This window comes from Tenrec ecaudatus, chromosome 12 (assembly GCF_050624435.1).
Source record: "Tenrec ecaudatus isolate mTenEca1 chromosome 12, mTenEca1.hap1, whole genome shotgun sequence".
Classification (NCBI taxonomy): Eukaryota; Metazoa; Chordata; class Mammalia; order Afrosoricida; family Tenrecidae; genus Tenrec; species Tenrec ecaudatus.
Genome location: NC_134541.1, coordinates 135,595,014 through 135,617,453, shown reverse-complemented (window position 1 = coordinate 135,617,453; position 22,440 = coordinate 135,595,014). Strand labels below are relative to the sequence as shown.

The window sequence follows — 22,440 nt, the reverse complement described above, 5'->3', positions numbered from 1 at the left end:
CTGAATACACTGTTACACTGTGGCTCAGTGTGTATTTATATTTTGTCTTGTGAAACACTGCTACATTGTGGCTCAACTGGATTTATGTTTTGTGTTGAGATACACTGCTACACTGTGGCTCTGTGTATTTATATTTTGTGAAACACTGCTACATTGTGGCTCAACTGGATTTATATTTTGTGTTGAGATACACTGCTACACTGTGGCTCAGTCTGGATTTATATTTTGTCTTGTGCTACATTGCTGCACTGTGATTCAGTCTGTATTTATATTTTGTCTTGTGACACACTGCTGCACTGTGGCTCAGTGTGGATTTGTATTTTGTGCCCTTTTCTCTACCCTCTTTATCATGAAGCAGATGAAGGTTTACATTTCAGATAGTTCTGAATTCAACAGTTTAGACTATTTATCAAACCTTCCCGTCTCTGCCACTCCCCCCTTTGTTTCCTCCCCCCGACTTAGAATCCTATCTTCCCTTTCAGGTTGGGGAGGGGGGTTTCCCCCAGGAAGGGAAGCCCAATAACTAGTGGTCTGCAGGCTAGCATAGCCCTGTGGGACTCCCCTGGGCCCTGGCCTGCCCTTCCCCTCCAGTGCCCTCCAGGCTCTCAGAGATGACCACTAGCCCCCACTCCCCCTCCTCATACGCTGAGGGGTTCCAGGAGGGGAGGAGACCAGGACAGCCCAACAAAGAGTGTCTGACGGTCATGTCTAGATGCCTCCGCCCCCACCAGGATGCAGCTCAGGCCAGCCAGCACTGCCCTTGGCATGAAAAAGAATGAGTCTACATCCAGGGCGTGAATGAGATGAAGCAGTGTGTAGGGTTGGTGGAAGGTAAAACAGACTATCTGTTTTGTAAACCTTTACCCAATTTTCAATTTAAAAAAGAGAAATGTTCTACACTGTCCTGGTAAGATTCGTTAACTATCTGCACAACTTCATCCTATGAGGGTAAGTAAAAAAGTATTGCTACCAGGATTCGAGTTCAGCTATGCAAGGGTGTATTTCAAAGAAACCGTGTCTAAACATGACTGCGATCAGGGGCTGGCTGCAGACAAACCCAGTAATTCACCTGTCTCCATCTCATTTGAGTGCCTTCAAGAAAAAAGGTCCCATCAGATGAATGGCTCCTGAGGGGCTTTGCTGGGGCCAGTTACGTTCAGTTACGCTACGAGCTCAGCTCAGAATGTGGTGGCAGCTGTTTGTCAGATGCCAAAGGGGTCCTCTCAGTAGCTTTTCTTGAAGGGCACTGGGGGTCACTGGGACCTATTCTAAGAGGTGTTAACAGAATGGAAAGCTGCACTGGTGGGAAAAAGGCCAGGGAAGTTGGATTGAGGCTTGTTTTCCCGTCACAGTCGTGTACCCGTGCCTCTGTCACGGGTAGCCAGGGCTGCCCTGCGAGGATTTCATTGGGAAACCTTACCCCACCCACCCTTTAGTCCTGATCTTCAGACTTCTTCCTGTTCCTAAACTTCCAAACATGGGCAGGATGTCACAGGAGCGTCTGTGAGTCCCGCAAAGACACCAGAAGGGCTGTTCTGACCGGGCGCCCACGGAAGAGTGCAGAGTGACTCTGGAATCGGCTTTGCGAGACGGGAACTTCACCATCAGAAGTGGCGGCCTCTGTGGAGACCGCACCCAGAGCCAGTAGCTTTGCATGCCAACATTCGGTTCATTAAAAGTCCTGTGATTTTGTTGCACTGCTTTTGATGGCTCTTTCTTAGCTTTTGATGGGGAATTCGATGACGGTTATGGAGCCGATCACTGGTTCCCATTCACCGCTTCCCCCACATTCTGATCCAGCCCGTCCGTGGCCATCCTCTCCTTCCTGTGAGGTCTCCTGTCCCCATCTGTCCTAACCCTCCGAGCTTTGTCCTTGACCTTTTCCCCATTGTATCTATTCTCCCAGCTTATCCACAAGAGCTGCCACCCCAGCATGTCCACGGTGGGGCTCATCTTGTCTCTGTGGGCCTCTTCTCCCTGTTTGTTCCCAGTGAGCGGTCACGGCACCATTAGCTGTCCAGTGACTCAGGTTTCCTCACTCCATTTGTGGATCTGCTGCTTGTGGATTAAAACCTGCACCCAGACAGCTCTGTCCCGTTCCCCTCATGCTGTTCAGCCACGAATCCAATCTTTGCCTGATGCCTTTTAATAGATAGTTCTTTTGTGCTGTTGTCTTATGTGGAAAACCCAAAGGCACACTCACTTCTGCTTGGCATCCCCCGTGCCGGGCCCCTTATTTCTTATTATCACTTCGAGTCACTGCCGACTGGTGTTTCGTTTTAGCGGGAAGAACTCCTTTAGCAATTCTTGTTGGGCGGGACTACTGACCAGCTCCCTCAACGCGTGTGCTGGGAATGCCTCGCCTTCTCTCTCCTTCCGAAGGAGTGAGTCCATAGAGGGAGTTCTTGCTTGATAGCCTGGTTCTTCTTTTCCTGTCATTGCTCTGAATGCCTCATTCTGTTTCCGCTGGACTCCACGGTCTCTGGTGGGCTACTGGCTGTTAATCTTATGTTGGGGAACCCTTGTATGGGACACATTTCCCTCTTGCCACTTTGAAAACTCTCTCTCTTTTTGGCCTTCAGCAGTTTGCTTTTCATTTGTCCTGTGTGGAACTCTGAGCTTATCCTATGTGGAAAGTGTTGAATTCCTTGAATAGGTTCAAGTGTGTCTTTTATCAGGTGGTGAGTTTTGGCCACGATATCGTCAGATGTTCTCTGACCCCTTTCCTCCCGTCCTTCTGTGACGCCCATTATGCACATGTTAGTGCACATGATGAGTAGCCTCACAAGAGCTATTCATTTGTCTTCATTCTTACTTCCTCTCAGAGAGCGTAATGGAATTGATCATCTTCAAATTCACTGGTCATTTCTTCTCCTCTTGGTTAAAATCTCCTATTAAAACGCTAGTAGATCTTTATTTCAGTTTCCATACTTTTCAGCCCCAGAATTTCCGCCTCTCTGTGGATGTTCTTTCAGTGTTGAGGTACTGTTCTCCTGGCTTAGCCACTCGGCTAACATAAGACCTGGTAGTTGGACCCACCCAGTCACTCCGTGGGTGAAAACCAACCTCCAGGCTCACTACCGTCGAGCCCGTGCTGGCCCCAGCAGTCCTGGAGCTGGAGCACAGGGTAGGGCTGCCACGGGCGTTCCTGAGTCCGTAGCTGTAGGTGGGGAGCCTTTCTCCCCAGGAGTTGCTGGTGGTTTCGAACTGCTGATCTTGTGGATTGCAGCCCAACTTGTAACCATTACGCCACTGGGGTCCCTTCTGTGGGTGAAAAGCCCTTCCAGTCCATCTGCTCTGGACAGACGGCAGCCTAGGAACACCTGCGGGTAGTTCTGCGTTGTCACAGGGTCGTACAGTCTAAAGGTCTCCAAGCCACCTAAGAGGAATTCTCCTTAGAATTAATTTCACTCCCTTGCTTCCCCCCAAGGCCTGTTAGCAACCACAAACATGATCTTTTTGCCCAGGCAGGTTGTGGAGTTGCCTTTTTTCTCTTTGAGCAATGCCGTCTACACCGCTGCGCTGTTTCCTTGGGAAGGTTTCCCAGTTAGACCAAACAAATGCAAGGGCCGTGTGTTATTCCTTTAAGCAAGCCCCAGACAAGCTCACGGTTCTTTGGAGAACAGAATCTGCTCTGTGCTTTTCGGAGCCAAGGACCAGCGTTTGACACCGGGACGGTGGGGCGCACTGACGAAGATTGCTTCCGGGGTGGGTTGAGGAATGAGGTGGGCACAAGTCAACCCTCGGTTGACCCGCCTACTGTGTTAAGCTGCCTTTTTCTTTTTTTAAATCACTCTATCGGGGGCTCGTACAACTCTTACCACAATCCATCCATCCATCCATTTATGAAGCACATCTGTACATTCATTGCTCTCATCATTTGCTTTCTACTTGAGCCCTTGGTATCAGCTCCTCAATTTTTTTCTCCTCCCTCCCTGCCACACCCTCCCTCATGAACCCTTGATAATTTATGTTATTATTATTTTGTCATGTCTTACACATCTCCCTTCACACCCTTTTTGTTGTCTGTTCCCCAGGGAGGAGGTTATATGTAGATCCTTGTAATTGGTTCCCCCTTTTCACCCCATCTCCCTCCACCCTCCCGGTATTGCCACTCTCACCACTGGTCCTGAAGGGTTCTGGACCCCTGGATTCCCTGTGTTTCCAGTTCCTATCTGTACCAGTGTACATCCTCTGGTCTAGCCAGATTTGAAGGTAGAATTGGGATAATTGTGGTGGGGAGGAAGCATTTAGGAACTAGAGGAAAGTTCTGTTTTTCATTGTTGCTACATTGCACCCGGACTGGTTCGTCTCCTCCCTGCCACCCTTCTGTAAGGGGATGTCCAGTTGCCTACAGATGGGCTTTGGGTTCCCAATCTGCACTTCCTCTCATTCACAATGATATGATTTATTATACTTTGATGCCTGATACCTGAACCCATCGAAACCTCGCGATCACACAGGCTGGTGTGCTTCTTCTGTGTGGGCTTTGTTGCTTCTGAGCTAGATGGCCGTAAGCTGCCTTTTTCTTGACTTGGCCTTGCTGTGGTTGATGTAGGAACTCTGGTGGCACTGGGGTCACCCTTGGCTTGCTAACCACTAGGTTCGGTAGTTCAAACCCACTGGCCATTCTCAGGGAGAAAGATGAGGCTGTCTGCTCCCATGAAGATGCACAGCCTCAGGGCAGTCCTGCTCTGTCCTGCAGGGCTGCAGTGAGTCGGAATGGACTCTGGTACTGCAGTGTCTTCTGAACCATGATCACACATGACGTTCTTTTGTGTGTGTCTTCCCTTCTCAGGCTCGGGGTGGGAGGGAGGAGCGGGGAGAGCGAGAGAGAGACACGATCACGCCATTGCCGAGTCAGTTTGTGGGGATCCTGTTAAGCCAGTTCTCCCCCAGGGGACACTTGGCCCCGTCTGGAGATACTTTGAAGTGTTACACGCAGGGGTGGGGGGTGCCGTGTTCTGGCCTCCAGACTGGGGTGCTGCTGGACACCCTGGACCGTATAGGGCTGCCCTCCAGAGCAGAGCACTGTCTGCAGCTCTGTCACCCCGACTGCCCCATCTGGTCAGAGCAGAGGACTGTGGCTCCGAGGGCAGGCGTGCTGAGGTTGAGAAACCCTGGGTCTGGATGCCCCCAGGAGGGGAAATGCCCAGGTGCTTCATGCCCTCGTTCCCAGTGTTTACCACGAACCCCCCAGGCTGATGCCAAATCCCCGTTTTAAGCTCTTTGGTTTAAGGAGCTGTGTTATCATCGGTCCTGAGTCACAGGACATAAGTTTTCAGGGGCGGTGCTCCGGGTGGACGTTACTCTGCAGAGTTCTTCAGCTTTCCGAGCAGAAAAGATTCTCCTGGATGGACCCAAAGCAAACAGTTTGCTTAACCAATTCCTTAGTGTTTTTTTTTGGTTGTTAATTCAAAGAAAGCGCAAAGTAAGCAGTTATTTCATTAACCATGGCTTCTGGTAAAGTCGTACTAATATGCCAACTTTTAAAAGTAGACTTCCCCATCTGTGATGGCCACGTTCTGTTTACATGCGCACACCAACGCTGAACTGTTCCTGTTTAACAGGTTAGCTTCGTGACGTGGCCTCGGCACCCCCGTTTCCTGCGTGTAAGATGAAACACCAAGCAGCCCCTTCTCCTGGGCCGCTGTGAAACCCCCTTGCTTGAGTAAGACTGTGTCCTTGAAGCTGCCTGTAAACTGCCCTTCTGTTCCCGGGGAACCCAGCCAGCTAAGTGCTTGGCTGGGGCTTTGACTGGAGTCTGCAGGAAAGCTTACATTTGTGTGATTACACGTGTACATACGTGTGTATATAAAGGAAACGGCTCACACTTGTAGAGGTGAGCAGGTCCTGAGTCTGTGGGTCAGACGTCAGGCTGGTCATTGCTTAGCTTCAGTGGCTAATGAGCCCAGGATGTGCCAGTCAGACAGTAGGCTCTGGCGGCGGGGCGAACAGCTTCTGAAAGGACAGAGAGCTGTCTTAGACCAGGGCGGCCAGAGTGCTCCTTGGAGGCAAGCATGGCGAGGCGGCGTCTCGCTTACTTCAGACCTGTGGTCAGAGAGACCGGTCCCTGGAGGAGGACATCAGGCTTGGTCAAGTGGCGGGGCAGCGACAAAGAGGAAGGCCCTCCGGGAGACGGGTTGGCACCCTGGCTGCAGCCGTGGGCTCCGGCAGCGGAAACTGGTGACGCTGACGCAGGACCGGGCAGTGCTTCGTTCTGCTGCGCGGAAGGGCGCCATGCGTCGGAACCGACCCGCCGGCACTGAACAGCCACAATAATGTGGTAGCACACTGCTAATGAATAGAGTGCACATCTCTAAACGCTGTGCAGATAATACTTCTCACCCCTCTCAGCCTTGGAGGAATTATTCTCACCACGTTATAATTATTTTTTATTTCCAATGTTCTTGACCGCTGGGTGGTTGAATCAGACGATGTGGACAACTGTATCAACAATTGGAACCTCCACCACTGCTGGTGGGAATGTAAACGGCATAGCCTCTGTAGATGGGTGGAGAAATTAATATTTACACACAGGAATGCACGTGTTACCTGCATGCACACATGTATACAGCTACACACATACCCTATACGTACCCATGGGCATGGACACACACAAGTGGTGGCACATTCTATACTCGACCCCCCCCCCACCCCCCCCCCGTACACACTCACTCCACAGTGATCCTCTGACTTGGAACTGCATAAAGATTTGGGAGCAGGTTTGCTAACTGGCTGCATTACAGCGTCCTTGTTTAGAAAGCAGAAGGGAAGAAGCTTGTTTAAAGGGCGCTTTGTTTTGAAAGTCGTTGCTAGGGAGCGTTCCATCCGCACAGGGTTCCTCATGTCGTGCGTTCAGTAGGACCAGAATGCAATTTTGGCTGTAAAGAAAGGTTTTAGTTCGATACTTTTTTGCCCGAGAGACGATCGGTCTCCTGCATTCCCAAGAGCACTGTGCTGCTTTGGCTCACTGCTCCGTCCAGACGTGGGCATCCTGCAAAACAACAAGCACCGCAAGCACCCACTGCCCTGGGGTCAGTTCTCACTGATAGAGCCCCTCCCAGACAGGGAGGGTGCTACCCTTTTGGGCTTCTGAGGCTGTAAATCTTGATGGGGCAGGAAGTCTCGTCTCTGTGTCTCAGGGCAGCTTGTAGGTTTGAACTGGTCTACTTGTGGGACGCTCACAGCTCCGCCAGGCTCCTCTGTACCAGTGTCAGCCGTCAGGTTTATCTTCCAAGCGTTTGCGCTTCGTGGTTAGGTTTGCCTCCTCCTTTACCCTACTGCCATTTGATGTGCTCTCTCCTCCTAAGGCCCCACTGGTCTTTCTTTGACCGGGGTTTGGGGGGACGGGGGGGGGGGGGCTGGGTCTTTCTATTTCGTGAGTAGCCCTCTGGTCTCAGGGTTGTGGAGCCTGATGTTCGCGTGATCTGTTCAGCCACCGAGCTGGTCGTCTCCACGTGTTGATCATTGGGTGTTTCCTGCGTCATTCCATATCTTGCCCACAGGAGGAATCCTTCAGCCTGGCAACTCCGTGCTCGCCTGCAGTTCTTTCACCTTCCGGTAGGCGGAGCGTGCTCCTCCCTCGGCTCGTTTCAGCACCATGCTACATCGCTTCCTCACACTGCCCCGTGGAATTTTCCGTTCGGCTTTTTTAGTTCACCCTTCCTTCCATTTGCTTCCGCTACTCTGCATTCAAGAGCAAGTTCCAGTCTTTCCTCGGACTTCACTCTGATTCTCTTTCTTGTCTTCTGGCGGCCTTTTCCGTTGTTCATGTCCGACCCTGCTGCCCTCCCACAGCTGTCGGGTCCGCACCCACCGTGCGAGGTGCTGTAGAAATGCGGAATCATCCCCAGGCCACCCATTGGGTGACTGGCCTCTGGGACTTGAGTGCAGTGTGATAAAACATCGTAGCATAGGAAGGAATGTATGGTGACCAGGACATGCTCAACCACAGATATATAAATGAGACGTCTAGAAAGTAATTGTCATTTATCTCGGCATACTGATTCTAGAACATGACTTCTCTGGTGGCCGCAGAAAGCATTGCAGACTGGTCGGTAGTAAGGCTGTCGCTCTCCCCTGTGGAACAGAGGAAAACACACCATCCCTCCTCACGGACTCACTGTGGGCCCACGCCTCTTACTTCTTCAAGCCAAACATTCCTAGGTTCTTCCTCAACGTCGGGAAGTGTTGGCGTCTATGGCCATGATGGTTATGTCCTGGCAAGGACACGTGTTTCTGTGTGTGTGTTCCTACTCATTGTGATTGAGAGACTATTCCGTCAACACAGACCTGGAGCTCTGGGATGGGGCTGGGCAGAGCCGCTGAATGAAGTCGCTGCCCACTCCTCTCTGATAGGTGTCGGTGCTGGAAATAGTGCTCTCTCTAAACAGCTGGACACCAAGGAAGGAACGGTCCTGAGGATTTGCCACTCTTTAGGACAGCGGTCTACATGGCTCTGGATTTATGGCAGGTCTGATCCCATGGGCCTCTCGCAGTGTCCCCTGCCAAATCAAACTGTCACCCTGAACCACTGCCTGGCTTTACCCCATGGGCTTCAGGCACTGAAGTGGGTTGCACAGTGAAAAAAGAAAAAAAGACAGCGGTTCTCAACCTGTGGGCCGTGACCCCTTTGGGCGCTGAACAGCCCTTTCACAGGGCCGCCTGATTCATAACAGTAGCTAAATGACAGTGATGGAGTAGCAACGAGAATAATGTTATGGTTGGGGGCTCACCACCACATGAGGACCTGTATGAAAGGGCCACGGCATGAAGAAGGTGGGGAACCGCTGTTCTAAGACTTGTGCATCCTGTTACTAGGCACCACACCAACCCAGTGGGCACTGAATGGCGGTGGAAGATGGACCAGCCTGAAATGATCTTGAAAGCAGCCATCGAAAACCATCAGAACATGATCAAGCAGTTTAAAGGTATCTTTCTCTCTCTCCTACAAAGGCATGCCAAGGCCCATCTGTGGCTGGGATCCGGCCGGGTCTTCGAGCAGGCTTCTCCCTCCGCTGGCAAATTCCCACACAGGGTGTTGCAGGTTCATGGGGTATACGGATGGGCATGATCCTTGGCCTCCTTAGTGTCTAACTGTCACTTGCATGCCCATGTGATTGTTGGGGTTAGAGGATGTTGGGTTGGTTCCGACTCTTAGTGACCTGCACCCCCGTCACCGTCGTTGCTTTGCTGGAGCCCAGTCCACCTTGATGAAGGTCTTTGTCTTTCTCGCTCTCCCTCTCCTCTCCTCTCTCTACCAGTCTAAAGCTGACGCCTTATGATGCGTTACACTGCAGTCTTAATGCAGCGCACTCAGCCTGTACAGGTTTGCCTGGGGGCATGACTTATCTTCCTGTCTGTAAACATTTGCTCTTGTTCCAACAAGGCAAACCCCAAACAGCCTTATTAATGGGGTTAACATTTTAGGTTGCTGGCAAGATCCTTCAGTCGTGCCAGTGAGCTCCATGAGAAAACATTTCTGAATAACAGCCACATTAAAATGTAGGGACTCCAGTAATAAACCATTTTCTCTGCATAATCCAGCGCACTGTAAGATTTTGCCACTCTGAATTTGGCCTCACAGTTAGAAACGATTTGACTTTTCTGGAGTTGACTAAGGAGCCCCGGTGGCACAGTGGGCTGCACCTCGAGATGCCAACCCTAACCACAAGGTCTGCGGTTCGGCCCCACCAGCCACTCCACGGGAAAGAGATGACGCTGTCTGCTCCCGTAGAGCTGGAAAGTTTCAGAAACCCCGAAGGAGAACTCTGCTCTGTCGTAGGAGTCAGAATTGACACAGTGGCCGTGACTCTGGTGTTGGAGATGACTGGTCCTCGTTTGCCATCGTGACAACCCTCTGTGGGCTTGTGACAGCTCAGAGGGCTTGGCTGCTGCCCCAGAGATGGCCATTCCCCTGGGCTGGGGTGAGGGAGGCCCAAGCCTGTGATTGCCAGCAGGTCTCCAGGTGAAGTGGAGGTTGTTGATCTGGGGACGGCACACCCTGCGAACCATGACTGCAGTCGGATGAGTAGATAGTCCTCTGCTATCCAAATGCAAAGGATGAATTGAAATGTGTTCATTGTTCTAGTAAGTGTTCATCAACCTCTCCTCTGTTCCCTCCCCTTTCATTTGCAACAAGAAAAAGTTAATCCTAACCGGAGTTATTTTGTTTCAGAATGGTGACAGGCTTTATACTTCTCAACCAACGAACCAGCTCACTGCCATCAGTTCCGACTCACAGTGACCCTGTGAGTCAGGGAAGAACTGCCCCTGTGGGCTTCCAAGACTGTCCCTGTTGATAGGAGCAAAAGCCTCAGCTTTCTCCCTCAGAGTAGCTGGTGGTTTTGAACTGCCAACCTAGTGGTTAATAGCTCAACGCATAACCGTGACGCCACCCACTGCTGAGACGAACCCCAAATCCCAACCCCCTGCTGTCAAGTCAGTTCTGACTCCTAGTCATCCCAGAGGGCAGAGCAGAGTAGCACGGCAGGGTTTCTGAGACTGTAAGTCTTTGTGGGAGCAATCTGCTTCCCCTTTCTCTCCTGGGAGCTGCGGGTGGGTTTGAACCGCTGACCTTGGGCTTAGCAGCCCATCATGTAACCCACTACACCACCAGGCTCCTCCTTTTCTTCAGGATACCAATCTGACAAAACCAACATCCAGAAACACAAGCCGGGTGCCATCAGGCTGAGCCCAAGCCATGGCGACGGCGTATGCATCAGAGCCAGGTTGTACCCCACAGGGTTGTCATGGTGTGATCTTTCAGACGGAGGTCGCCAGGCCTATCTTCCTAGGCACCTCCGGGAGAGCTCTCAGGGCCAACCTTCAGTTCGTAGCTCAGGGCTTCACCGTCTGCCACCCAGGGGTGCCGGTGGAGATAGCCGAAGCAGGCAAGCGCTAATGATTTCATCTTCATAATCAAATGAGCGTGTCCCTTGCTCAGTGCCAATGATCCAGTGGAACCTTCAGTAGTGGGACAACAACTGGGGACTGTGTTTCCCAGCCAGCCTGGAATCTTCCAGAAGGCACCGTGTTCCCGGCAGTTTGTGTGGGAGGAAGCGGCCCCAGGGAGTAGTCAGTCAGTTCTCCATTATGTTGAGGAGCGTGCGGTGCAGAACGGGGACTGCTTCTGGCTGGAGTTCTCCCGAGGGGTGCCATTCGGCACCGGGAGGCGCCCCTGGAACCCGGGAGAAGTCATGGCTGTGTGAAGGCTCAGAAGAACTCGGTGCTCAGCATCAGGAGAGGCTTCTGCCAGAGAGGCAGGCCAGACTCTTTTTTTTTCCCTCCTTTTCTGTGTACGGCTTATTCTGAGCTGACTTTCACAAGTCAGCTAGCCAGTCACTCAGTTCACTAAGAAAAAGTTAAAAGGGGAAAAAAAATATTGAGCCAGCCAGCTTACCTCAGGAAGCATGCAGGTACCCTGCTCCCACCCCCATCCCCCCATCTCCCCGTCCTCGCCCAGCCCCCAGGAAGAGCATTCGCTCCAGCTGGCCTTCAAAGTGTCCGGAGCCTAAGCTATTCAACAATGCACACTTCACCTGTCGCAAAACAACGGGTAAAGCATCCCGCCCACTGTCTGTGTCTGTTAAAAGAATGGTTCTGTTCCCGTCAGCCAATCAGCATGTCCTTCCTGGCAGGTCCTGGGCCATCTGTCTGTAGCTCTGAGAGACTGCCCCTTCTCTGCGTGCGCTGATTAATCCTTAAAAGGCCCTGCCCAAAGCTGGGGTGTTCCGTGTTCCATTCCCGCCGTAAACTGTCATCTTCACAGAGGCTCCTGCAAAGGCAGGTGGCCCTTTCTCAGGCTGAGAAGATGTGGTGGGTGAGCCGGGAGGTGCCATTTGCTGTGTGTCAGGCTGGTGCGAGGGGCTTGTCCAGGTAGGTTTAGCGGAGAGGTATCAAAGAGGGATATTTCCAACCAGGAAGGTGGTCACCTAGTGCCTTCTTTCAACTGTGGGCATCTCTTGTGGGTTGTCTGCAGAGTCCCCTGGCTTAAAGTCGAAACAAAAGCAAACAAACAATAGCTGTTGTCTTATAGAGGGTAACAGCGCACAGGACTCCAGGGAGACAGAGTAGCTGTATGGGCAGGCACATCCTGAGCAGAAGTGAGAATGCAGAAGAGGGGAGAATGATCCCGGATATCCCAACACGGCCACCGACTCTGGTTTCTGCAGCAGCCTGTGGCGAGTTACCAACCTTGTCCTGCTAAATGAGGGGTAACCGAAAACATTCCAGATTTTTTTCTCTCAAAGCGATGTATTTAATTTTTTTTTACAAAACAACCGTATCACCTTCTAAGTACTCTCCACGACACTTCATACATTGGCCAAATCTGTGATTCCATTCTTAAGGAAACATTCTTCAAATCCATCTGTTTGGATGGCTGGCAGCACCTCCCTCGGGGTTTTGCTTTCTTCAGCTCTTCTACAAATCAGTGTCCTTTCCTGTCCCTCTGCATTCGTGGAAACAAAAAGAAGTTGCACGGAGCGAGGTCAGGTAGTAAGGTGCGTGGGGCAAGAAAGGCATGCTGTTCTTTCCCAAAAACTAGCACACTGAGTTGGCTCAGTGAGCAAGTGCATTGTCGTGGTGGCAAAACCTGTACCCCGTCTGCCACAACTGAGGCCTTTTTAGTCACACACCGTTACGCAATCTTTTCAGAACGTCTAAATAGAAAGCTTGATTAACAGCATGACCTGGTAGAACAAACTCCAAATGCATTATCAAAAAAACCCCAGTGAGCATCAGGTTTTTTTGGGGGGTGGGTCCCCCTTGTACTTTGGACATGTCAGGAGAGACCCGTCCCTGGAGGAGGCCATCGTGTTTGGAGAAGTGGAGGACCCTCAAGGAGCGAGACTGACACAGGCTGCTCCAATGGCTCCGGCGCAGAGAGGAGAGGGACCAAGCCCGAGCGGTGTCTCCTTCTGTTGCACACCCGGTCACTATGAGTGGGAACCCACTCGATGGCACCTGACACCAGCTACGTCCTATAGAGTTCGTTTTTCACTGTGACTTGATAGAAGGTCTGTGGAGCCAGATCAGTTTTCCATTCAGTAAACCCCACACGTTTTGTTTTGTGCTGTCGATCACAGTCCCCGCTTTGTAACGCCCCTCATCCCACTGCAGTCCTCCTCCGTTCCTCACTCTTCCGGACTTTCTCCCAGCAGATGCTGCCCTTTGGGGCTCACGTGGCTGACCCTCTAAGGCAGGCATTCCTCCTCACTGTTACTGCCCCCTTGCAGACTCATCTATTATTGGAGTGGGACTGGAGCCAGGGGGGAGAGTTCATTTCCTGAAGATGACTAAGGGCCGTAGTCTTGCGTGGTCTCCTGGTCTCTCTCCAGTCAGTGAGCCTGGTCTCTTTGATGGTTCTGAGTTTAGTTCCACATTTTTCTCCCACTCTTTCCTAATATTCACTCCTTTCTTATGTGAGTCGTAGCTGGGCACCGTCTAGTTCTTCTGGTCTCCGAGTGGGGAAGCCGGACACTCGCTCGTGTGAGCCAGTTATTCCACCGGATGAATGGTTTCCCTGTGTCTTTGATCACCTTTCCTCTTTGTTGCTGTGGACAGGGAGAGACCAGTGACCCCACCTTTTTGCCTCTTCACCCCTGCACTGTTTTCACTGATTGAGGGAAGTGCCTTGGTGGTGCAGACAGTTAACCAGCGCACTTACTTGCTCACCAAAAGGTTGGTAGTTCAAGCCCATTCAGGCGCCTCCCTCGGATAAAAGGCCTGGTGACGGACTTCCAGAGAATCAGCCACTGGACCCCTGGGAGCACGGTTCCCCTCTGACACACACACTGGGCTGGCTGCCAGCAGTGAGAGCCGGCATTAACCAGCCGCTGGGGGCTGTCGATTGACAGTGTTCCCGTGCCAGCAGAGCCTCCTCGTGTACGCAGTCAGCAGTGAGTCTGATTGTAGTGCCGGGACTGGCTGGTCCTCACACACGGACTCTCTCCCTGGCAGGAGCGCCTTTTCTCTGAGACGTGACGGGGATGAGTGCTGAGGGCCTCTCACTCGCTCTGTTTCCTCAGAGACGCCTTATCTGTCTCTTTTAAAAAATGTTTAAAAATCATTTTATTGGGAGGTCTTCCTGATATTATAACAATCAGTTAGGTCAACCATTATTGTACAATTGCTGCCACCATCAGTTCCAAAGCCTTTTCTTTCGGCTTCTCTCTTTACAGTGATGGAGAGCCCCCTCGACTTCCATGGTGAGGGACCATTGAAGTGCTTTTACTGGGGATGAAACAAGCCGTTACAGTTGGACACTCTGCCCGACTGCTCTAATAATCACAGTAAATCTTGCTGCGAAGTAACAGCGCTAGAAAAGGGAAAGGCTCCTCACTGTTGAAAGGCGGAGGAGCCCTGGCAGCACAGTGGCTTTGCCTTGGGCTGCTACCTGCAGGGCCCGCAGTTCAAATCCACCAGATACTCAGCAGGGGAAAGATGGGCATCCTACTCCCGTGAAGAGTTACACTCTTGCAAACACACAGGGGCAGTTCTACCCTGTCCTCTAGGGTCGCCGCGACTCAGAATGGACTGGGTGGCAGTGAGTTTCTCATAGTTTAGGTAAACCAGAACACCCACCACCGTTGAGTCGATTCTGACTGAGTAGTGACTTCATAGGGGGTGTCCACACCACCTTTTTCCTGAGGACCGGCAAGTGGGTTTGAACCCCTGGCCTTGTGGATAGCAGCTCAATGCTTACCCAGCAATGCCACCGGGGCTAGTGTAGTGTGGGCATGTGTGTTAGGTGCTGTCAACTCCCACTCCCCGTGTACAGCAGGAGCCACCACCCTCCGGCCCTGCACCGTGCTCTCGATCCCAGCCATGTTTACGCACAGGACAGATGAATTTGGTGTCTGGGGGCTTGCCCGGGAGCTGAGTCTCCCTTTCAATGAAATCAGATTGGTGGGGGCATGAATTTCAGGCTTACGCACAAATACTCTGCAACGTGACTTGCTCATAAGTTGGAAAAGCAATTTTCATCAATGACATGCAATTTTCGGGGGCCCGGAGCCATTTCCGCCTCCCCTTCTGAGTGTGTTGGCTGTATTCTGGAGAACTCCAATTTGCCTTCAGACCCCCTCCCTTGTAGCTCCTTAATCGTGCCACTTCTCCTTGGAGTCCGTACTTTTAACATAAGCGTGCTCTGCCCCAGTGACGACCACCTGCTGATGGCGGGCCTGGGGTCTGGCTCAGCCTTCTCCGACTTTATTTTCTTGTGGGACCATGTGGCTTGAAATATGCATCAACCTCAGCAAGGCTCTGGTTCTCAGTGTTACATCATTATCCTCTTTTGTGATGGGGAAATTTCCAATGTAAATCCTCACCTCCTGTGGAGTGAGTGAGGCTGGATTAAAGGCAAGACTACCAGAACCAGTCTCTTCTGAGATGCAAGAGAGCTGAAAGGAGGGAGGGAGCAGAGATCAGAGGGACCTCCAATGGCCAAGGAAGAAGAGCAGGGAGTGGAGCTGGTCCTTAGGAGCCTGGGTCCCTGTGCAGAGGGGCTCCTAGACCCAGGGGAAGATGGACGACAAGGGGCTTCTCCAGGGTCAGCAGCTGAAAGCTTTGCTCGGGGGCAGACGCCCTGCGTTTGGGGAGAAGTTTCTGTCGGACAGTCACCCACTGGAGGTTGTCCCGGGAGCAGTGCCAGCTAACCGAGCCGCCTGAGACTGGCACTGGCGGCGGGGCCTTGGTGCTCACTGCTGCCCGCCACGCTCCCCGCTTTAGCTGAGCGGGCCAGCCCTGACCTGATTCGGAAGTGACTCTGATTTTAGAAACGCGTTCCTTTTGTGCGGCGCCCTCAGTTCCGAGGGCAATCACTCTCTCTTCAGGCCCTCTTCCTCCTCGTGACCTGTATTCACCCGCCTTCCCGTTAGAGACACGCATAGTTAGCTTTCCGCGGATCAAAGGGGGCCGAAGGGGGTCAGGACATCAGGGCCACTCAGCATCTCTGCAGAATGCCCTCGGCCCCTGTGGTACTGCCACGGCAGGGTCTGCCACCTGCCCCTCCCCCCAAATGGTCCCAGGTTGGTTTCCCTTTAGTTCAGGGAACATCAAATTAAGCGTGTTCTCTGCTGGGGATGCCCTCAAGGTCAAGGCCGCCCTGTGTTGTTGTTATCTGTCCTTTAGGCTGGGTGTGAAGGAGTCGCCAACCAGGGGCTCTCACCCAGCAGGCTCGCTGCAGTCGGTTGCCTTTCTCTGCAGCTGCTGCCCTGGATGTAGACGTCCACAGTCCTGAGCAGAGAGAGGCACGTTTGTTGGTTACCAGTGCTCTGGCTAACCGGCATCGCCGCCGCATCAGGGGTGGACCACCGCACTTGCTAGGTTTCTGGAAGCCCCCTTCTGGGAAAGCACACAGTGGGCGCAGCTACCCCGAGGCCCTGTGAGCAGGGCTGTGAACAGGCTCCCATCCACTTTCTCACACCAGACACCAAATCCACTCATCTTCCTCGGTGCTCAGACTTACTTGTCCCGCCTCCCCTCTTTTCAGAGATCACATGACTCGTCGCCCCCCAGCAGTGAAAGAGTTTTGTCCTGTAACCGCAAACTCTGGATAGTGTATTGTTGTCTGCCTTCATCAACCCCCTGGGTCATTCCAGTGTGCTGTGTGCCCCCCACTTCTGGGGGTGGGGCCAATACCACCCACTTCAGGAACCCCGCCCTACATTTTAACAAGATCCCCAGGTGGATATGGAATCACCAGGGGAGCCTGTAACAACTGTAGATTCTGATCCAGGATCTCTCTCCCTGGGGTGGAGATGTAAACACCCCCCACCCGAGGGCTGAACCAGAACAAACTGGCTCATCACCACCTGTAGCACCTCTAACCTTGGGAAGAGCTTTGGCCTGTGAAGCCGGGGTGAACGTTTGATTTCTGGTCGGCACAGGCTTTAGAAAGAGAACACTCGGTGCTGGGCAACGACCCACGGACCTGTGTGTTCTTCAGGTGATCCAGTGGAAACTCTGGGGCCTTCTGACACCTCTTCGTTCATCTGCGGACTCCAGTTGGGAGCTGTGGAGGATAAGAGCCGTCTCAGAACTGCAGGAAGGGAACAGATCCCAGTGGGATCTCATGGATTGGCTATGTGAAATACAGTGTTGGCAGTTGACAGGTCCCCTGACCCCTGCCGCCCAAGGACTCCTTCCTGAAGGGGAAGCTGGAGCACAGATGGACGGTCGATATTAGATGATCAATATTCAATACATATTCTTTTAATTGAATGGAATTACTCTCTCCTTTAGGTAGTCCAAGTCATTGTGTTTCGCCTTCATTTCACAAGATGAGCCAGGTATTATAATTGAAAAAAACCAAGCCAAACTGCAGGTAGGACCTTAATTGCTTGGCTGCCACCCACCTTCCCACAGAAGGGAGCGTGAGGCGAGAGGTTGTCCTGGGACACACAGCTTCTTAGTGGTGGAGACAGGATTTGAACTCAGCACCTGGACACCCGGGTGGCTAGGGCCTGGCGCCTGCTCCTTCATTCCTGTTCCCGAGTTTCGGGCTGACTGACAGTTAATGGTGTAAGAAGGAAATCTGAGGCTCAACGCCGAGTTGTCTTGGCAACCAGTGAGCTCAGGATCGAGTTTATTTAAATACTTGATTCGCGCGAGTTGAGACCTCAGTTCCTCCTTCACCTGGGCAAGTCTTCACCTGACAGGGATCCGGGTGACCGTCAGGAGGGTCCTCCTCATCTCCAAGGCTGCGGAAGTTGGCAAGACCAGACCAGGTGATAGGTCACAACTCAGGTCCCGAGAAGCAGAGGTCAGACAGAGAGGCCGACCAGACCGCAGGCTCCCGAGGGCCCTCTCTGCTCCCGGCTCCCCTCTCCGCTGCAGCGGCTCCCTTCACACCCAGTGGAGTGCCACTCCTGATGCACTTGGCGAACAGTCCCCCACCTCGTACCCAGGCCCACGAGGACCACGGAGGGCGTGGGGCCGGAGCAACAGGCTGTGGTCAGAGGAGTCGGACGGAATAGTTCACTGCGCTGCCGCTGTGAACTCGCTGAGGTCCAAGTCCTGTGTGTGGTGTGTGCGTGGGCGTGAGTGATATAAAATCATGTCCTGAAGGCACACGTGAGCTGTGGAAGCTCACTTTTCCTCCCCCAGGCATGTGGTGGTTAGGAAGTGACAGTGTGAGTCTATTAAAAAGTGTCTTTGACTGTATTTTGGGGGGTAGTGCACATAGCTGCGTGGGTGCCCGTGTGACTGTCTCCCCACACTGCTCGGTGACGCTGTCTCTGGCTGACTGTTATCGCCCCATGAGCCTGGCCGGCCACCCCACCTTCTCCTCTGCACCCTCGGTTGGTCTCCTGGACAAGGCCTCAATGCTCATGGTCCTGTCCTTGGCTCTTTATCTGAAAGGTGACTCTAGGGGGCTGCTGGGATCAAGGTGTAAAGAGCCCCGTTGTCCTTGCCTGGACGCCTCCCTTCTCAGGGGTCCAGGCCGACTGGCTTGTCCTTTACACGTTTTCAGTGCGTGTCATCTGATCCTCCGTTTGGACGAAGCCGGGCCCAGCCCGTTCTTCACAAATGTTCCTTGCGGGCAGGCTCTCAGCTGGGGTTTTGCTTTGCCTTTTTCGCCTGGTCCTGGCTAACCTTCCAAGGTGGAGGCTGCCAAAGGTGGTTCCAGAGATGGCTGCCAGGTGTCCGAGAGGGAATGGGAACGAACCTGGCCCCCTGCCCTCTCCGAGGAATCTGTCTTCCTTGGCTGGAGTCCACAAGTCACCGCCCTCTCACCTCACAGGGCCATTCAGAGCAGGCACAGCAAGCCCTTTGTCTGCCTCTGGATGAGCTTGTTTCCTCTCCCTGCCCCTCCAGGTGTCCCTGGCGTCCGCGCAGATCGGTTCGAGGAAGGGCTGGAGGTCAGGCACTGTGCCCTGTCCCTGGTGGGCGAGCCGATCATGTACCCGGAGATCAACAGGTTCCTGGAGCTCCTGCACCAGCGTGAGATCTCCAGCTTCCTGGTCACCAATGCACAGTTCCCTGAGGAGATCAGGTGAGCCCGGCCGCCTGTGGGGATATTGTGGGGACGTCAAACCGGCAGCCCCCAGTACGGGCCAGCTTACCTACTGCGCCACCTGGTGCCCAGTCCCCGGTTCAGACACAAGCCCGCTATCTCTCATGCCTTTTTCTGGTGTGTGTGCCTGTCACACCTGAGAAGGCCAGGCATGCCTCCACCCTCCATCTCTTTGACCCTACTCTGACCCCACCCATAGGCAATGGGGTTGGTGTGGGAAGGTCACAGACATAGGTCAGGTGAAAACACTCTCAGGACCAGTCGTTCGGTCAGGACAGTTTCTTCTCTGCCGAGCCCGCCGGCAGGCCTCTCTTGGTCTGGCCTCCACCTGCTCCGGCGAGGTTACAAAGCCCTCGTAGGGCTGCCAGTACATGCCCAAAGGGCACACCGCACTCAGCTCCAGCTCGTCCAATTCAGTGTCCGGAGGCTCTCCGCTCCTCTGCCCAGAAGCACTCGGCCTTCCCCGCTCTGGGCTGGGAGCCCCCGGCTCCATCTCCTGGTTCTGCTGCTGCTCCTCTGCCATCTCAGAGCTGCTTTCCGGGAGATCCCACCTCCGACTTCTGGCTCATCTACCCAGCAGGGTGGAATCCTACAATGCAATCAGTGTATCCCCTTCAGGAAAATGAGGGCCATTTGGTGGGAGTGGCCAAGGCCGTGCCTAGAAAACCATACTCAGTAATCCGCGGCCTTGCCATGTACTACATATTGCTAGTGATAAGAAGTAGGCCTCTAGGCCACAGTGTTTAGGGCAGGGTGGGGGGTTCGAACCACCAACCTTTCAGTTAGTAGCGGTTGGCACCATGGTGAAATAAACCCCAAACCCAACCCATTACTGTGGAGCCGAATGCTCCCAGCAGCCTGCAGGGCAGAGCAGACCTGCCCGTGCGGTTTCGCAGGCTGTACGGCTCCGTGGAAGCCGCCTGCGCATTCTTCCCTCATAGAGCTGCTTGTGCTTTTGAACTGCCAGCCAGTGCGTTCGCAGCCGACCGTTTAACCGGCACGCCGCCACGGCTCCTGCTGTGCTGAGAACCCTCTCAAAGTGTGCTGGGCTGGTGCTGGGAGACCCAACGCGAGGTCTCACGCTAGTTTATCCTCCGGTTCTGAAGAGGGACTTTGCAGTCATTCAGTGATTCCCAACTTACATGGGGTGGTGCCCAACCACTGTTAGAAATCATCAAGGGCATCCCCTTTCACCGCATTCGTAAGGATCGCTTGTCCTGCCTTCGGGGAGAAGGAGAAGCCCGGAGACCTAGTGAGATGTTTCCTTGCCGCCTGTACCCCCAGTGCAAACGGTGCATGATGGGAAAGCTCGGCCAAGGCCACGTTCCCCTCTTGGTGATCTAAAACGTGTGTTCTTTTTCTCCCAAGGAGCCTCAAGCCTGTCACCCAGCTCTACGTCAGTGTGGATGCCAGCACCCGAGACAGCCTGAAGAAGATCGACCGCCCCCTCTTCAAGGATTTCTGGCAGAGATTCCTCGACAGTTTGCGAGCGTTAGCCGAGAAGGTAAGAGCCAGGCCGTCGCAGAAGAGTGCTTCTGTTGGTTTGCTTCTTTCTTTGTTCTTTCCCCGCTCTCGCGTCTATTAAAAGAGAAAAGAACCCCAAATCTTCAACTGTGCAAATGAATGCACTCGGCTCCCCCTAGGTCTGGTGTAGATGTTATTTGCTCTGCCTGCATTTCAGGAGAGGATGTCCGAGAGGGAGAGGGAGACAGACAGGCGAGCCACCCCCACCCTGGATAAGTGCCCCATACACAGCGACCACACAGGAAGTTCCGCAAGGAGAACAGGGCTGATGAATGAGGCAGTCACACTGTTTTGCATGGTTTCCTAAACCGGGAGCATCTTGCATACGGTGCCCATTTTGTGGGAGTGTTACCGTAGTACAGCGGTTCTCCACCTGTGGGCCAAGACCCCTTTTGGGGGTTGAACGACCCTTTCACAGGGGTCACCCAATTCACAACAGTAGCAAAATGACAGTGATGAAGTAGCAATGAAAATAATGTGGTTGGGGAGGTCCCCACGACACGAGGAGCTGTGTGAAAGGGCCGCGGCGTGAGGAAGGTGGAGGACCGCTGTTGTTGTGGTTCTCCTTAAATGGTCTGGTTGCAGATTTGGACAGCTGCTTTCTGAGGAACGTGTAGCAATGAGGCTTCCTCTTTCTTTCCCATCCCCGCGTGTTTCCGCTGCCACTTCAGGAGGGTCTGTGGCTGGAAGCTGCTCTGGGAACGGCAGGTTCTCTGTAGCTCACGCTGTGCGCCTTCCTTCCGAGTGCTCCGTCCAGCAGGCCTAATCAACACGGAGGTCTGCTTGGCCTGTTTGCCACTCAGAAAGGAGACCTGTCGGCTGCGGCAGTTCCCGGTCAGCTAGGGCAGAATCTGTTACGAGGGCATCGGATGGCCTTTTGGGCATTTTCAACCAGGGCTTTGAACTGGCTCGTTCCGGTTCTAGAACAGGCATGGCCACCCAGAGACAGTCAGAACCTACGGTTGAACAAGCCCTCCAGAGTCACCGGGGCCCTATTAGATTGTGTGCGTGTGAACACATGTACTTACAGCCACGTAGGAGTCACCGGGGGTTCCCATGCAGTGTCCCTCGGATGGATGGAAGGGGCCCTGTTGGCCGAGTGGGAGACATGTTGGACTGCTGACCACAAGGCCAGCAGTTTGAATCTATCAGCTGCTTGGCGGGAGGAAGATGGGGCCGTCTGCTCCCCTAATGATTCCCCATCTCAGAGACCTCCCAGGGGCAGTTCTCCTCAGTCCTGTGGGGTGGCCATGAGTCAGAATGGACTCGGGGGCTGTGAGCATGCGGGGCTGAGAGTGAGTCTTGGAACACAAGTCCGGCAGTCAGTTGTTGCTATTCCTGCCACCTCCCAGGTTCCCTTCTCTGTAATTTCGTACAAATGCAACGACTCGGGGCCCTTCATCTCAAGGTTTATTCTGCGCTCATGAAATCAGCTTAGCCGCTCCCGTTTTCACGATGAGAATCCAGCCCTTTTCTGTGAGCACCATCACCTCTGATTATGAAGCGAGTTTGGAGGAACGAGGAACGAGGAAGGGCGGTCGGGGGCTCATCTTTTATGGCTTTCTGGAACTGGGGTGCAGGGAGTGCTCTCTCAGATCCACACTGGGAAACCTTTATCAGCACGCTGGGGAATTGCAGGTGGCGGGGGCGTGCGGGGCAAAAACTCATTTGCTGCCTTCAGAGCGAGGGGAGGGGACATGGCGCCTTTAGTTCCCATGTCGTCTGTGAAATTGTCCGGGAGTGAATGCCGCTTGTGTTCGGCCATTTGCACCTTCCTCCACCCAGTGAGAGCGTGAAAGGGAGGGAGGGAGGGGGAAGAAGGACGTGCCTTTGCCCGGGACAAGGCAGAAATGGATGGGACCGGAGCCCGGCCTCTCATCTGCGGCGTCCTC

The 22,440-nt window shown here is 53.4% G+C and overlaps 1 protein-coding gene and 1 non-coding gene across 3 annotated transcripts in view; both read left to right on the top strand.

Annotated features, from left to right (window-relative positions):
* LOC142462783 (S-adenosyl-L-methionine-dependent tRNA 4-demethylwyosine synthase TYW1-like) overlaps positions 1-22,440 on the top strand; it is an 87,015-nt gene that overhangs the window by 29,797 nt on the left and 34,778 nt on the right. For both annotated transcript variants that reach the window (XM_075565003.1, XM_075565004.1), the window contains exons 11-13: positions 8,824-8,933; positions 18,826-19,003; positions 20,393-20,528. In XM_075565003.1, coding sequence (XP_075421118.1) covers positions 8,824-8,933; positions 18,826-19,003; positions 20,393-20,528 — 424 coding nt within the window. The remainder of the gene's footprint in view (positions 1-8,823; positions 8,934-18,825; positions 19,004-20,392; positions 20,529-22,440) is intronic.
* LOC142423645 (small nucleolar RNA SNORA42/SNORA80 family) lies at positions 8,454-8,587 on the top strand. Its single transcript, XR_012779252.1, has one exon. It is a non-coding gene; the product is annotated as a small nucleolar RNA SNORA42/SNORA80 family (small nucleolar RNA).